The sequence below is a fragment of the Cucumis sativus genome, chromosome 6, assembly GCF_000004075.3.
Source record: "Cucumis sativus cultivar 9930 chromosome 6, Cucumber_9930_V3, whole genome shotgun sequence".
Classification (NCBI taxonomy): Eukaryota; Viridiplantae; Streptophyta; class Magnoliopsida; order Cucurbitales; family Cucurbitaceae; genus Cucumis; species Cucumis sativus.
Window position 1 is genome coordinate 24,715,241 of NC_026660.2, and position 17,382 is coordinate 24,732,622.

Genomic DNA, 17,382 nt, shown 5'->3' on the forward strand with positions numbered 1-17,382 from the left:
CTCTCTCTCTCTCTCTCTCAAAGCTCACACATACACATACACATACACATACACACACTCTCTCTCTCTCTCTCTTGTTGTTTATAATAACAATAATAATAATATGGATGGATGGATAAACTATTTAGTTTTGTCTGTTTATCGATGGACAGTGTGCATCACACATGCTCGTGACCCAGAAAGCAGAATATTTTAATCCCTTCTTTCTATCTTGGAAAATGTGTCCCCTCTTTTCTTTTTTCTTCTTTTTAAATTCAAAATCCTTTTTATTAAAGAAAGATTATGATCATTTTATTCGAATCAATGGGTTTCCAAACCTGTAATGGAAATCTATTTCTCAATAATTATGATGAAATGACCTCTCAGCATTAATATAACTCTTCCCAATTTTTAAAGAAAATAAATTGGTTTATTTTAAAGACAATCCCAATTGGGGTTTATGCCAATAAAATTTAATCGTTTTTCGGTGTTACAATTTTTGAACTCTTACAAATGTTTTTGTTTTTAGTAGTCTATATTTAAAAAATTATGCCTACTCCTAATTGTACTTTTTGTATACCATAACATTTTACGATTCTTACTAATACTATTGTTAGACAATTCTATTTAGATTTTAAATACAAGTAATGAAAACTGATGGGTGAAATAGAAATTAGTGTATCTTACAAATAAAAAAAAGGAGTCAAAATTTGAAACGAGTAGATGTTCGCACGAGATTTCTAGAGAAAGTGTTTCGTGAAGTTTAACTTGTATTAATCATTATAGTGCGTTCTGGTTCGTTTTATTGTATTTGATCCTCTGATGCCTATGCTTGATTTGAAAAAGTGGTACACATTATGTTTTTAAAGTCCGAATCTTTAATTTGAAGAAAACAATTTTCAAAAGTCTTTTGGTACTTGCAATAATTCACCCCATACTTATGGAGTAAAAATTTGTCTCTCTTCATTTGTCGAGTTATCTAGTGGGTTTTATGAATCTGAGTTTTGTTCATTTATAGATCAAACACATGCGCTCAACAACGTGGGTTTGAGTCATATTTAACATTTGAGCTAAATTAAATTTGTTCAATTAAAATCTAGCCAAAATAAATAATATTTAATTGAACGAAAATAATTAACTTAGTCTAACGATTATGATGAGAACAGGCGAGGTCATCAAAATTGGTCAATTAAAATCTTCCATTTCAGTTTAACACATGTCAATGTTTAAATATCAAAACTTCAATTATTTGAATTTTCCTCGTTAATTTGGTAAATAATGTATCAATTTGGGTCTCTTCACTTTAAAAATTGTTATATTTTTCATAGTTCCAAATTTAACCCTCCTTTCGGTTGAATAAAAATTAATTACTCCAAAACTTTAGTTTATTTGTAACATTTATACATATATAGTGATTAAATTCTTGTTTAAATATTTGGAAACATGTTCATCCAATATTCTTATTTTGAATTGAAATTATTGTGATTATTTTATTAATTTTAGCCAGCAAAATCCTTTAAAAAAAAGTTGGCAAAAATTAATTTTAAACTAACAATAAAGAATAAGATTAAGATTTATTAAAAATACAAATAATTAATAAAGTTTGATTTCTGAAAATATAGTATAAAATTAATTAATGGAATGAGTTTAAATTACATAGGCAAATTTCTTTGCTCATTCATTTATGATTAGATTGTTAGATGGCTATATAATTACAATTTAAACGTTCCCACAATCTAAAACCCGTAGGGTTTTAGAAAATTAACATTAAATTAAATTAAAGTTAAATAATTAATAAAAGAAAACTAGATCAGTAGGTTTTTTTTTCTATCCATGAATTTCCTAAAAAAATTATTTGAAAAATCAAATCACCATTAAATAATTTTATTTAGAAAAATTATTGTAAATAATAAAACTATTAACGAAGGAATGTTAACAAAATATAACAATTTCAAATGTTATCAATGTTTATTAGTAATAGATTTGTAATTTGGCTAGAAAATGCTCATATTTATGTATTTATTTTTAAAAAATAAAGTAGTCGATTTATTCTTGAAAAAAAAGGAAAACAAGGAAGAAATGATTTATAATATATATTCTAAAATGATGTATTATTAACTTAGCTATTTCATGTCATTTTAATTTTCTAATTGGGTTGGATCCAAATTAAGTGAAACAGCTGGGTGACATTTTTGACTTTTCATCCAAATATTCAATTCCAAATTTAAATTATTTTGAAACCTTTATTTATTTTATCAAAATTTAATATTATTTAACCTTATCATTTACATTTTTTCTTTTTGCACAATAATTAACAACTCTTTCTTTCTTTCTTTATTTTCATTTATTTTTTTAAGATTATTATTGCTGTACCAAACCCATTTTGATAATACTATTTTTGGGTCATAACAAGTTTAAAGGATATATGTATGTATTAATGAATAAAAGGTATATTAGAATGTCATGAATATATTATCGGATGTATTCAAATGATCAAACAGTTCAACAAGTCAAGGTCCAAGATTAATGCGATGCACATTAATCTTAAAAGTGTAAGTAATATACATGTTATATAGCTACAAGTTTGAAACTAAAGTGTCAAGAGGTGAGCTATACTTAAATCTCTTAGCTCTACAAGTGTTTCTATAATTTGTACTCTTTGAGATATCTTTGCATGTACCAGAGGATCGACAAATTTCAAATTCAATTCCTCCATCTTCCTTTTATAATTTTGATAAAATTTATCAAAATCTTAGCTGTCAAATCGTATTAATTAACCTACATAAGAATTAAATTTACGGTCAAGATTCTCTCTTTTTATCAAAAAATTTATAATACAATACTTATACACTAAACAATTATATATAAATTAATTAACTCCAATAAAACTTTAATCAAGTCACCATCAAGCTTCTATAATTACCCACACAAGTCCTTACAATAATAATTAACATGCATGTATTTCTTAAGTTAATTATATAAGTAAACCAAGGCAATAATTTCCACAATAAACTCTAAATCTAAGAAATTATAAGAAAATACCCTTATCCAGAAATGGGTTGAGAAAAGTCTCTAATATATATACAGTATGTAATTAGGAGAAACTTTGACTTGTAGATAAATTATTAACATCAAATTTGGGATGATCACTTGGACTGTTAGCTAAAGGTTAATGATTTGTGTTTTGTTATGAGCATATCTTTGCATTAACAAATCTAACTATAACTTTTGGTTGAACTATAAACAACTATATTTTTTCTCTCTCTCTTGTTCTATATATAAGATAGTTGATAAAGATACGTTATGAAAGAAGATGCAAAGGGAAATCTTCACAAAGAAGACGTTCCAAAGCAGCCCCTTCAATCCTGCTTCATTAAAACATCAGAAGTAAATACAAGAAGCAGGAGATAATAGAGGGCTAGAGGGAAGCCCAAAAAACTTGAAACGCTAAAAAGCATTTAAGTTTAATGCAATAGAGCTAGGCGAGTAATTTTTGAGAAAAAGTATATTATAACTTAAAAGAGAAATTTTAAAATAAGTTAAATTACATGCATATAATTATATTCCATTAAATAATTTTAAAAACATGTCTAATAAAGTGTTTGAGTATTTAATCTTGTGTCTAATAACCTATTGAACTTTGAATATGCAATAAGATTTTAGGCTTATTCGTCTAACAAGAATGGTGAATAATTATCATTTTTTGTGTCTGTGTGGTTGAAACTATGAAGTTGGATGCTCGTTGATTAGGGTTGGAATGTTGTTTGGTTTTTTTTACGATTTTTAACTTTGTATATAATAGATATTAATTTTTTGAATATGCCAGTGGAGTATGTTAGATACAAAAATTAAAATTTGAACGTTGTTAAAGTAGAAATTTGAAATTTTCAAACATATATTAATATGAAAGAAATTTAAAGGATACAAAGGATAACGTCCAATTAGAGACAAACATGCCAAACTTTATAAAAGAGAATGCATAATTAGTTTGAGAGTTGAGCACTATGATGGGGGATTTGGAGGGATAAATGAAAGGCAAAATCATAACTTGATGATTAGGTAATTTAGAGGAATGGGAGTTCTGTATTTCATTTTATTAAAAAATTAGAAAGAAAAAAAGGATCAAAGTTTGTCATCCATGCAATTTATTTTTTTAAAAGGCTGATTTTATATGCATGTCATTTTCTTCTCCTTCCTTTTTTTTTAATGTTTCTTTTAATTATTGCTTCAAAAAGAAAGGTGTTTGATTTTCTTGTATATTATGGCCTACTTTAGAATAAAGTTTCTCCTCCCTTATATCTGGGGCCACAATATTATCCAAATTTTATTTCTTTTAATACAATTTATACAAAAACAAAAACTTTGTAATTATTCAACCCTATTTGTTTAATTTTCTTTTCACTTTTCCAATCAACTTCTTAAAAATTCCCTTCTTCATTCCTAACTAAATTGTTGACAAAACTAAACTAAATATTTTAGTTTAACACTAACTAAAATTTTATTTTAGGTAAATTCTATATGCAGAGATTTTTTAGTTTAGCAATATGAGAGCGTAGTTGGATTATGGTTACCCATACTCACTCTTCTTTCTAAAGCAGAATCTCTCTTCAAGTTTTGATATTGGTTGTTGGTGTTGGTTTTAAAATTTAAAAAAGAAAAAACATTCATAAATAAAAGTGATAGTCATTAAAAGAAAAGTAGAGAGAATTTAAAGTCAAAGTCTGGACATAATTTAGTGTGTATTTAATTTTTGTGAGATTTGAATTTGAAAGAACACAAGTGGACATAAATTTAGGTATAAGGGAAGTGAATGAGATGCTTCATTATCCAATCCCTCTTGATCTATATAATCTCAGATCCCAAGATAGGGTTTGGTTTCCAATATTTAAAAATATTTGGTGGCTTTCAAAATTTAAATTACATTCATGTCCCTTATTATTGTTATTATAAAAAAAAAAAGAAACTAAATTGAAGAAACAGCTGTGAGAAAAATTAAAAAGAAAAAGAAAAACAAAAGGTAAATAAATATATAGAGAGAGAGTTGGAAAAAGAGTGATTAAATTAAATGAAGTTTGCTGGGGAGGGGGGGCTAGGGTTTTGATTTCTTAGCATATCGTACAGATTCGGATTTTAATCTCCACCGATTTTCTTTTTATTAATTTAATATTCCACCTGTCATATTTTCGTTTATTTATTAATGCAATTCTGATTCTTTTCTCTCTTTCTCTCGCATGCACCTCATTTATTATTTTTGCTTTTTCCTCTTTTCTCAATACAATTTTTTCTTTTCTTTGTTGGGAAATTTCGTGACATTTATTTATATCTACAATATCTAATTTCATATCATTCCTACTTTATTTATTGTGGGAATTGGTATGTGTTTTTCAAGTTTAGGATGATCTATAATTTTACAGTTTTAAGGAAACTAATGTTGGTGATATATATTTTATACTTCATTATATTAAAATACAAATTACTCTTGTTCTTAAGTTCATATATAGTATTTAATGACATACATTTTATAAGTAAACAAAAGAGAGAGTAATCTTCATTATAATATTTAAATAGACTTTACATTTTTTTTTACCTCCATTTAAAACAAAGAATATAAACACCACATTCATTTACTAAATTTTATTCTATATTAGTTTTGATTTTTTGTTTTGAGTACTTTGAAAATAAAAGTTAAATTCTATAATTAAAAAAATGTTTTTGTTTTTGAAAATTGGTTTAAAATCGATATATATTTATCTACCCAATATGAAAATCACGAGAAGACATGTACTATTTTTTAAAAGAAATAAAAACACAATTCAATTAACATAAAACTAAAAAGAAAAAGGTTGAATGAAAGCAAGAATTGGGAAGTTTGAATATTATAAGAAAGAATTAATGAGTTAATAATAAGAATAAAAAAAGATAATCCACGTGTGATGTAGAATGGGGAAAAAAGATAATAATAAGGAAAAGGGTGGGGAGTGGAGTTGGGAAGAGAGAGACTGATGTGGCGGAGGGAAGAGGAAGGAGAAGCCATCAGAAACAAAAACACGCGTTGGATGGGCGACACGTGGGCCAATGGACCTGTTCGACTTGTCGGAGCTCTTACCCTACACTGTCGTCTTCCTGTGGCGGTGCTGTCGTTTTATTTGTTTTCTTTCTAAACCCCTTTCTCCACCCTTTGATCCTCATCTCCTCTCTTATCCTACGGTCCCACCTCAACCCAACTACTCTACACACCCCCATACTTTATCATAACCCTCAACTACATCCCCGCCTGCCTTTCCCAAACCGCTCTTGTAGTTTTCAGATCAATCACCAAAATGCAAATTAATACCATATTATTAGGTGTGAGAATAAACTAAACTTACCCTAACCCAAATATTATTCAAACACATGACAGTCTAAATATACAAATAATTAAGAAACCCTAATAAAATTACTTCTTAATTATCTCACGATCTAAAGCAAGAAACATCTATATTACTTCTTCTCTTACTATTGTTGTACGATTGAGAATTATTTGAGAAGCATGTTGGGTAGACAAATAGGCTAACAACTATATTTAACTACTCCTAATTGTTCCCTTTTAATTAAAGATAAATGTACTACCATTAATATTTTATAACCTGAATTATTCCTATTTCCAAAGAGGTAAATTCTTATTAATTTCTATACTTTTTAAGGTGAGCTTGTCTAATCTCATTTAGATGCTAATTTATATTCTAATATGTTTTATTTTAGTCATTAATTTTCTATGGACAGAATCTAAGTTGGGCATCTAATGCTACATATTCATATTGTCTCTTTAGCATAGGACTATATATATTTTTAATAATTTGGATATACTTTAATAATAAAAAGGGGGTTTCAAAACGTACTTCAGATTTTTGTGTGTATGGCATTTGTAGTAACATTGTTGCATTATTATATTTATTTGAGTTTAAATGTTGGGCAACACTTAACCTATTGTTACTACTCACCACTATCTAAGTGTTAAATTTTTCTGTTACTTTCATGTAAGGAAAGGTTCGAATTTATGTACTCGTATATAAATATAGATAGAATGTGTGTTTGGATTGATTAAATGAAAAGAAAGTAAATTGCTTTTAAAATATTTTTATATAAATTCTCTTGACAATAATTGTTTAAATAAAAAATAATTTGAGAGTGTTTTTTAACTTATTTTGATTGTTACCCAACACTTTCTTTTAATTAAAATGAACTGTTTTTAAAATTAAACAATGAAGTATTGCTATTTGAATCTAATCCACCTAAGTTAATGTTCAATTAAGCATATTATATTTTTACAGAAGTCAATCATTTCCACATCCATCTCTCAAAGAATCCAAACTACTCCATCCAACTCATTTTCCCAAATTCAAATTTTCCCTTTATTGTTTAACTGTGTTAGTAAACAAGTTAATAACTTTATTATATATAAAATACCACTAAGATATATATTTCTCAAAAATTAATTAACAGTAATTAACACAATAGTCTAAAAAAAACAAAATTGAAGTTAGAATATAAATTTTATGATCTAAATATTAAATGGAATAAAAACAAAAGATAATACAATAAAATAATACTAAATTTTTTTAACGTAACAATAAAATTGAAATCAAGCACTCAAAATTTCAATAGTAAAATTAACATTACCAATATACTAGATTTAAAAAAAAAAACAAAAACAAAAAATAGTGTATTAACTAGAAATCTAATAATAAGTCTAAAAAGCTATATGTCTATAAAAACTATGAATCTAATAGCAATAGCAATATATTAATAAAAGGAATGAAAAGAAAAATAAAGAGGAAGAAAAATTGAAAGCAATGTATAATAGAATAAAATAGAGGGGTTAATAATAATAAATAAATAATAATAATAATAATAATAGTGATTGTTGTACGAAAAACAAAGTGAGAATCAAAGTCACGCGTGTGATGGAACTAGAGCAGGGCCCACTTTCTTTTATGATAATCATATTATAATAATAATAATAATAATAATAATATTTAGTATTTCTTTACAAACAAAACCTTATAAATAAATATATCTTTTTCTCTTTTTTATTTTTAAATTTCTAAAAAGAAATGGAAAATCGAAAAGGTAGATGTAATAGAAGCCGTTGGATTTAGTGGGAATTTCTGAAGTATGCGTCAGCAATTGTGAATAACCGTATGATGGTGACTGATTAGAGTAGAAGTAGTGGGCCCAGAATTTAAAGGTAGAATGACGAAGAAATCTATTTTTTCTCTTAAAAAATAGAAAAATAGAATCCCGTATATCTGAAAATTCCGTTGACTGGGAGTTCCATTCGTTCAAAAATAAAAGTGAAGATTCTAACTGTAAACGGAACGGACTCCACCACTATCCCCTCTCTCGAATTGACTAATTAATTTCAATAATAAAAACAAATGTGCAAAATTTTAAATAATAATTTAAAATCCTTCTTTACTCTTAACACATATTCTTTTTAAGTTTTAATCCAACTCTTTACAGCTCAAATTGAGTTATCAAATTATTTGAATTGGAATGAATTTTAATAAATGAAAATTGTAGAAATAGATTGTTTCGTGAATTTATCTAAAATAACTGAAACCAACTTAAATTAGTCTTTAAATTATTATTAGCTTCTATTCAAATTGCATATTTTGTTTCCTTATACTAGAGTAATACACATATTTATTTTGATAATAAGAAAGTAAGATATGTGGGTCTCTTATTTGGAGAATAGTCTTTCTTCTCTTATTTGAGGGTGTCAAATACTGAAGCTACTACTTGCTTCTTCTTTGACACTTGTCTTTGGTTATGTGAGGTAACAATGTTAGTGTAGTTACAAGACTTGAGGTTGTTCTTTCTTCGACACTAGTCGTTTTGTTATGCGTAATGTCAATAATGTAAGGGAGATTATGGATTCGACATGATTATCCCTTGAATTTATTGGATCTTCTCAAAATCTAAGGTCTTGTTTTTTGCCTCCTGAACCCATGTATTCTTAAGGTGACCTTATTTTCCTTGAACTTTTAGACCTTGTATTTATCTCCAAAATATCTAATTTCATATCACTCCTACTTTATTTATCGTGAAAATTGGTATGTGCTTTCAAGTTTAGAATGTTTTAAAGAAACTAATATTGTTTAAATAAATACAAAGAGTATAACTATGAAATATAAATTATATCATCAAGAACATGAGACATAATATTTATAAAAACTTACACAAATACAGTACAAATAGAAAGTACAATATTTCAAACCATGGCAAATATAGATGGGTACACCTTGTGAGTCAAAGACAACGTATCATAAGATACCTTCAAAAAATAAAATAAGTAAATATAACGTAAACAATTAAACATTTATTTAAAGTGAGTTTAACTCAACCGTAAATGACATTATACTCTCTTTAGATGTTGAACGTTTGATGTTCAATCAGTATCATTATCATATTAATAAAATATATAATAAACAATAATTTTTTACTGATAGATTCAAAAAGTAAAAAGATAAAGTCACTTGGGGCTCTGTTCCGAGTTAAAATATGAGATTAATAATTTAATAGGAAATTAAAAAAAGGTTAATTAAAAGTAAAAGAATGAAATTTAAAAAGAAATATATAGATTTGGGAAAGAGAAGGTTGAATTGTTTATTAAAAAAAAGGTTGAAAGGAAGGATTAGGTTTGAAGGGACGAAGATGGTGTACGGGCGCGAGACAACGAGTTTTGGGTATGAGCGATTTTTGTCTTCTTGTTTCACTTCCCTTTTGACCGTAACTAAAATGTGTGTGATCACTATGCACTATGTGTCTCATTAGCATACGTTAAATACAATATAATATAAGGTTTTAGAAATATCTTAATTATGCTTTAGGAGTTGGCAAGGTATTGGTGTGAGCGAGACACAGGCTAGAATTTCAAGGCCGAGAAAATTAAAATGAAATATTATTGTATATGATAATAAAGAAGAAAATAATTTTGGGGGTTCGAAGGAGAGCTAGAAATTAGGGTTTTGAACGTGCGGGTCACGAGGTACCACGTGGTAGCCCCCCAAGTGCCGGTGGGTCCCGCCACGGGTTCTAATGTTTTCTTTTTTTATTTAAAAACAAATTGTAATTTGTAATTCTTAATAATTATTTTGGTTGGTTTTTCGAGGCTGACTCGACTTTTTACGTTCATTAAGATATTAATTACGTATTACTAAAATTCAAATAATATTAAGTTAAAGAAATTGTTTATTTGTTTTTTGGAATTATGTGACGAAAAATAATTTAATAATTCCACAACATCGACGTTGAAATTAGTAGACCTCACGTGCATTACCTTTTTCTTTCTTTCTTTATTTTGTTTAATGTTATTTCTTTTTGTCTTGTTTTCACTTTTTTAATTAATTGATTAACTATGGAGGGTAATTTAATTTATCTTAATCGTGTCATTACTTTACACGTACTTCGATTATTATCACTGACCTTGTTTTCCTTTGGTAAACATCATTAGAAAGTTGTTTCCTGATGTTTCCTTTCTTTTATATATATATATAACTATTACTCTATTCTTTTAATTTATATGCTATCATTTTGCACATCTTATATAAAATATTTGAATTATTAATCGTTTTTCTATAAATATGTTTATAAGACCCTTTCTTTTTAATATTCATATTTACTGTCAAAAAAAAAATGCATCGCTAACATGAAGATAAATATACAATTTATTTATAAATTTAAGTTTAAAAAACTAAAAACTAAAGAAAGAATTAAAGTTTAAATTTTAAAGTATGAATCATTTGTTTTAAATCTCTTATCATTATAATATTGATGAAGCAAATATTTAAAAAAAACATGTTCAAATATTTAGAGATAAGAATTATCAAGTAAAAAAGAGTTTGTGAAGGGTTGGGGATAACAAGGGTACGTCCTCTTGGTACCAAAATTAGGTGAAGGCATTTAAACCAAAATTCAATGCATTGTGAGGTTGATGTTCGACTTGGTATCTTTATTAATTCAACACCAACAAAAAACCACATAATAGTTTTATATATAATATATATATATTATATAAATTTCAACTTTAATAATAAACAAAGTTTCATGTTATTCTTTAAAAATAAACATTTAGTCTCTTCTATATATCTCAAAAAATAATAAATAATTTTAAGATATTAAGTACTGAAGGTGAAAACAGTGACAAGAATGAGCATTTTTATATACTAATAGCTTGAGGATAATGATACACTTTGCCATTACCTTAATATGCACAGGGAGAAATTATTATATGTTCTTAATTTTATTTGCGATCACAATAATAATAAGAAGAAGAATAAGAATAAATGTTCATATAAATGTACATTATTTCAAGTGTGCAATTAGATTCTTTAGTAGTACGAAATATGGGTTGAAGAGTTTTTTTTTTCTAATTTGAAGCTCATCCATGAGTCTCTACCGTCCAATCACTGGTGAGTAGATTATTAAGAGAAAGTATATAGTTATTTTATGGTGGAACAAGGTCCAAATTTGTTGATCTATTAGGATGTCTATACATGACTATACTTCTATTTTAACACCCATCTTGATGATAACCAACTATCAAATCTCCAACTTGTATTATAGGAAGAATTGATGAAGATGCACTAATAATGAATGGAAATACTATAAAGAAAAGTTGAAAAGTTGAGAGAGAATTTAAGAAATTGGGCCTCCATTTAGAAGGGAGAGTCCCACCACACTCACCATTGAGTTATTACTACACTTTCCCTTTTCATTTGTCTTCCTTGAAAGTTGAAACCCTAGCACTACTTACTTTCAATTCATTTGTAGAACAATTTCTTTTCAAAACCCTTTGCCTAATTCAACCTCTACATTTGGGTCCCTACCCCCCCATACAAAGATCAAACCATTTCCTTTTCTTCTTCTTGTTTTTTCTCTTCCCATATCTTTGAAAGATAAAAAAACCAACAAACAAAAAACTTTTTGTTTATTAAAAGTTTTACATTTTACTTTTATAAAGTTGAATTTCCAACTTAACCTTTATTGGTTTATGTGAATTTGAATATTAAGCATTTGATTTTTTAAAAATCCACTCTATTTCCTTTAAATTTCTTAATTTTTCAAAAATTCATTTTCTAAATTTAACTTGCTTTTTAAAACATTATAAATTTGATAACAAAGCAAAAAATGTAAAAGCAAAAGAGATGTTTATAGTCACAGTTTTTCAAAATCTAGAAACCAAAAGCAAAATGTTTAGGCCAAAATAAAACAAAATAAAAAAAAATGGATTGAATAAAATTTCGATCTATCATATTACTGATTCGTTTTTTTTTTTCTGTATTAAGCTTGTTTTAACCCACGGTTAAGAAACCATTTTAGACATAGTAGAAAAATGAACTTGGATCTCTAAATAATAAATCTAAAAATACTTTGCAATATTCTAAATATTTTTTTATCAAAATTTTTTAGTTTAAAATCATATTGGACATGTGTCATGTCTATTTGTTTGATGGCCTTTAATAATTGTTGCAAACTCCATTGATATTTTTTGTTGTGGTTTTTCCAAAAATAGAAAAACAATTGACAAAAAAATTTATTACACTTCATTTTCTTTTTAAGTGTATATATTTTTGTAAAATGTTATATTTTGACAATTTCCTTTTTTTTCCCCCTAATTTCCAAAACAAAACACACGTAATGCTATTTTCTGTTAAAAGCCCAAGTTACACAACCACAATGGTGGATCCCAATCTCACCCAAGTAGCTTATAGCTCAAATGAGCCCAATATTCAAACCACAGAGCGGCCCAATAAAACAGAAGCCCAGCGGGATAATGGAAACTGGGCGTTTCTAAAGGATCGTAAAAGCCTAGAAGCCCTATAATTTTGGGCCGATACTATTGGGATAGTGTCAAAGTTTTAGTCTTAAACAACCCATCTTCTATGTAAATCGTTACATAAAATACTTTTTTATTTTAGAACGACTTTTGTTATGGGGCGAAAGGATCAAATCTCAAATCTCGGTTCACGTGGTGTTCATAAATTCCAGAATATGCTATTTGTTATTATTGAACTAAACGTACTTTAAATTCCAAAATTATGTATCAAGAAATATGTTACATAACAAGGCAAGAGTTTTATGATTTTCAAATGAGATTTCACATAAAAGAAAGAAAAAAATAACATAAAAAGTAGCCAAAACCCCATTAAGAAAAAAAGAGAAATTATCAAAAGCAACAAAATTGACAAAATCAAGCATAATATAGTTTTATTTTTTAGTATTTTTTTTATGAAGGTTAAATAGTTAGTTTTGTAAATTATTTTTTAACCCTAAAAAACCACTACCTAAAATTGGACCGAATTGTTGGAAACCAGCAAGTGCAATATGAAAATAAAATGGCATTTGAAAATATGTAAAATGGAGATTGAATTGGTTTTGAATGATTATAAACATCAAAATTAGTTGAAATATGACACCGAAACAAGTTTTGTCTTCAATAAAATTACATGTATTTAAAAGTTGTTATCAACTTAAAATTCATATAAGAACAAAAAAGAAAAAACTAAAAAGAAAATCGTTGACAAAAAAAAAAGCTCATATAGTCTTCAAGTTTTTAGATTTATTTTTAAACATATCAAAATAATTAAACTAAAATATTTACATTATAGAGATATTTATGAGAAAGATATCCCCTAACATTTCAACGTTAATTGATCATTCATTCAAACATATACTTAATAGTATATATTAATTATGTACCTAATCACTCTCATTCGAAAGCTTAATTTACAATGAAAATTCATCATCATAAAGTTGAAACACAATATTGATCTTATATTATTGTAGAAAACCCAAAGCATATATATATGATTAATTCTAGCAGAAGAAATTGGTGAGGTGGGAAGAAGGTAAGTGACCCATGAAAGAATCTTCTAAATTATGATCCGAAGGCGAATGAGCATGTCTTCCTTCATATGTTGTTATCACCATTCTTGGATCATCCGCTAACCTTTCTACTCTCTTTTTTACCTTACAATTCTCTTCCGTGCAACGATAGTAACTCCTATCATATTCAAAACATAAAATTTCACGTAATTTTTATATATTATTATACACATCAGTTGTCACGTCAATTTTCATAACATGAGAGATACATATGAACAAACATGTTTTTTTTGTTAACACGAATTTCAATGATCATTTGTAAGAAAAACAACACTATTATTTAAAATTAGGAAGATTGAAATTTAACCAATTCTAAAAATTTGAAGTTCTTTTGTATAATTTGAACGAAGAAGAACCAAGAAAGTTGTTCTAGAAAATATTCACGTTACTGTGTGGTTCAATTTCTAAATTTTCATAGCAAAACATGGTTTTGTCATTTTCAATTATTCTTTTAGCTATGTTTGAGAATATAAGCTCTACAATGGGCCTAGATCTTGACAATACACAAACAAACAAACATAAAATGAGTTTTCTAAATTACCATCATTGTGAACTTACTCTCTTCAGATTGATTTTCAAATTTAATATATGATTTGGCTGGATTAAATAATGATGAGATCACATGAGCAATTGATAAAGAAAATTTGAGAAATATTATGAAATATTTATTAACTCAAATATGTTCTATTGAGTATATAATTAGAGCAATAAAAATAATAAACATAGTAATACATAGGGTTTATATGGAAAGAATATGAATGAGAGTAATAATGAGAGTTATAGCTATCTTTGTGCATTACAATCTTTGACAAGATAACAATAGATCTCCTTATTCCCATTTAACATGACATTATGATTATTATTATTATTTCACATTTAATATAAAGGTGATCCAATATGGTAATAATGAAGTCCTCATTTATAGCAATTATTTCAAAATAATATACTTACACACGCTCAAAATATATAAGTAGATTATTTATTCAAATAAATATAGCAATCCATACTGCCCATGCATATACTAATCAAAATAACTAAAACACACCAAAATTACTTAATTCAATCATTAGATTATTCATAAGAAGCCCAATGGAAAAGGAAAAGGAAATGGTGAAAAGTAGTGGAAGGAGTAAAATGAAATTACCTTGGATGGAGGGTGTTCTTAACAACCTTTTGGCCATACTTTCTCCATTTGTAACCATCGTCAAGAACATCCACGTCCGTCATCGTTTTAAAGCTGAACCTTGGCTCTCTCACTTTCTTCCTACCTTTTATCCTTTTCATCTTCATCGTTGACACCCTCAACCGAGGCTTCCCGTCATTTTCGTTGTTGTGATCATCCTCGCCGCCATAATTTCCAATCGCATTTCTCCCTCTCATAAAGCTCACCCCCCTCTCATCCCTGTAAAAAAATTGATTAGCATTGATAATCGAATCTTTACACATGAATGGGAGATTCCATTATCTAATAACCTAATCTCTAACTTGCATGTATGGTTCAGTTTCGAACAGGTTCGATTCGCCCACATCGATCTTCTACTTCACACATCTTAGTTTAATGTCTTTGCAAATATATTTGAAAACAAAAGTTCGATTCTCCCCGCACATTAATTCAATATCTTTATGCTATAAAAGATTGTTTTTAAATAAACAAAAACCCTTAATTATTTTCAAAATAATTTTGAAATCAACAAAAAATTATTTCAATGGCTCACAAACATGACATAGGTTTGAGATTCAACCTAAGAAGGGTGAATCTATAAGAGAATTTTAAAACCATGAAATTCTTGCATCAAAATAGTTAAAATTGTTTTTCGTCGATTAGTTTGTAAAATTAATAAAACCTAAAGCAAATCTACACAAAGAGGAATAACTGAAAAAAAAACATTATTATTAAAAAATTTAAAAACAAAAGGACGTCGTAAATTACCAGAGAGATGAAGGAGAGGATGGGAGGAGATGGGAGGTAGTGGTGGTTGAGGGAAAGCAAAAAGGGAAAAGGGATTGTTGTTCTTGTTGTTGGTGGTGGTGGTGAGTAGTAGTGAAGAAAAGGGGTTTTAAGGATTGTTGAACAACACTAATAATATTGTTCTTGTTGTTGTTTTCAGGCAAACAAATCAAATTGGTGGTTATTGCGGCGGCGTTCACGGCGGCCGCCACTTGATCTCCTCCTTTTAATAGTCTCACCATCATCTCTTCTTCCGACGCCGATGACCCCATTTCTCTCTTGATATGATATAGTTTCACACCTTTTTTACTCTTCTTTCTTCTCTTTAATTTTGAACCACTATTTCTTCAACTATAGGTTATGGAGACAGAAACTTGGCCCAAATTCTTAGTATCATCTAATCATATATATATGTGTGTGTATTGGTACTGTCCCACTTTTTTTCTTTTTTAAAAAAATTTATTTTTTCTTTTTTGTATGGGTTTAGTTTTCAAAAAGTAAGTTATTTCTAGAAAATTGAAATATTTGGCAATTTTTAAATATTTTTTATCGTTTAAATAAAGATTACTGTTTTAAAATATACTTTTTCTTTTAATCAATCCAAAAATAAATTCTAAATTTTTTACAATTTAGTTTTGGAATAAGTATTAATTCTAAGTATGTTAGCTACAACGATAACAACATCACCACAATCTTTTGATAATCATACAATCAAACTAAATCTCAGCCAATTTTACTTTCCATGCTTTAGATATTTTAGCTTTGACACCAATCATTATTGCTTCGATTTTTTTAAAAAGTAAAGACATATTTAGAGATGAACGTATGATATTCTAATTATACAGTTAACTAGGTCTTATATTCTTCAATATTATTTGACCTTTCTTTTATTTGTTTACTTATTTATGGGCGAAGGTAAGTATAATATCAGTTCAATGATTTGTATATTCTGGATTGTTTGGTCTTCTCTGTGTTCTTGAGGTTGTTGTTCAATTCCTTTGGGAGTTTTCTGTCCTGCTTTACCGTCGTTTGGTGCCTTGGCCACGGACACAAGCAGGTTTTTGTTTTGTACATCTTTCATTCTCTCTTTCCTCGTGGATCACTTTCCCTTTATTGAGATTGTTCTTCCATTAATTTCTTTGTTTGTTGGGAATCTTTGTCAAGATACGGTCCCCAGCTCTTCTCTCCCGTAGGTAGAGTTTCTGACTCTGACTGATGAGAGAATGACTTTTTCTTGTCAAACTCAATTTCATCCAGCCTTGTTAAAGTTACTATTTTTCCTTTTTTTTTTCTTCTTGCAAAAACTTGTTCATGGCTTAATTAAAAAAACCCTAATACATGTAATTATAATATTGTACTGATCTTGGCCCTCATACTTTCGTTTAATTTCATTATACCATTAATAATTTTCACACTGAAGCTAACATACATAATACATAAAAAAACTACATAGTAAAATAAATACCCAAGGAGGGTTTGGGTCTGGGTCGTAGATATTAGACTTGTCTAATTAGTATTAAATGATC

General features: G+C 27.6%; 1 protein-coding gene across 1 annotated transcript; it reads right to left on the reverse strand.

The window, feature by feature from the left end:
- Nucleotides 1-13,664: 13,664 nt before the first annotated feature.
- On the reverse strand, nt 13,665-16,225 carry WRKY43 (probable WRKY transcription factor 13-like). Its single transcript, NM_001375782.1, has 3 exons — nt 15,839-16,225; nt 15,053-15,310; nt 13,665-14,026 (listed from the first exon to the last, which is right to left on the reverse strand). The coding sequence occupies exons 1-3, from the start codon at nt 16,126-16,128 to the stop codon at nt 13,840-13,842; spliced, it is 735 nt and encodes a 244-aa protein (NP_001362711.1). The 5' UTR covers nt 16,129-16,225; the 3' UTR covers nt 13,665-13,839.
- Nucleotides 16,226-17,382: the final 1,157 nt, after the last annotated feature.

Bases quoted from the DNA above. Each gene is read 5' to 3' on its own strand.
- WRKY43 (NM_001375782.1), bottom strand. From the start codon at position 16,128: ATGGGGTCATCGGCGTCGGAAGAAGAGATGATGGTGAGACTATTAAAA. The intron at 15,311-15,838 runs GTAATTTACGAC...ATTTTTTTACAG, and splicing joins TCCTCTCCTTCATCTCTCTG to GGATGAGAGGGGGGTGAGCT. The intron at 14,027-15,052 runs GTAATTTCATTT...TGAATATGATAG, and splicing joins AAGAACACCCTCCATCCAAG to GAGTTACTATCGTTGCACGG.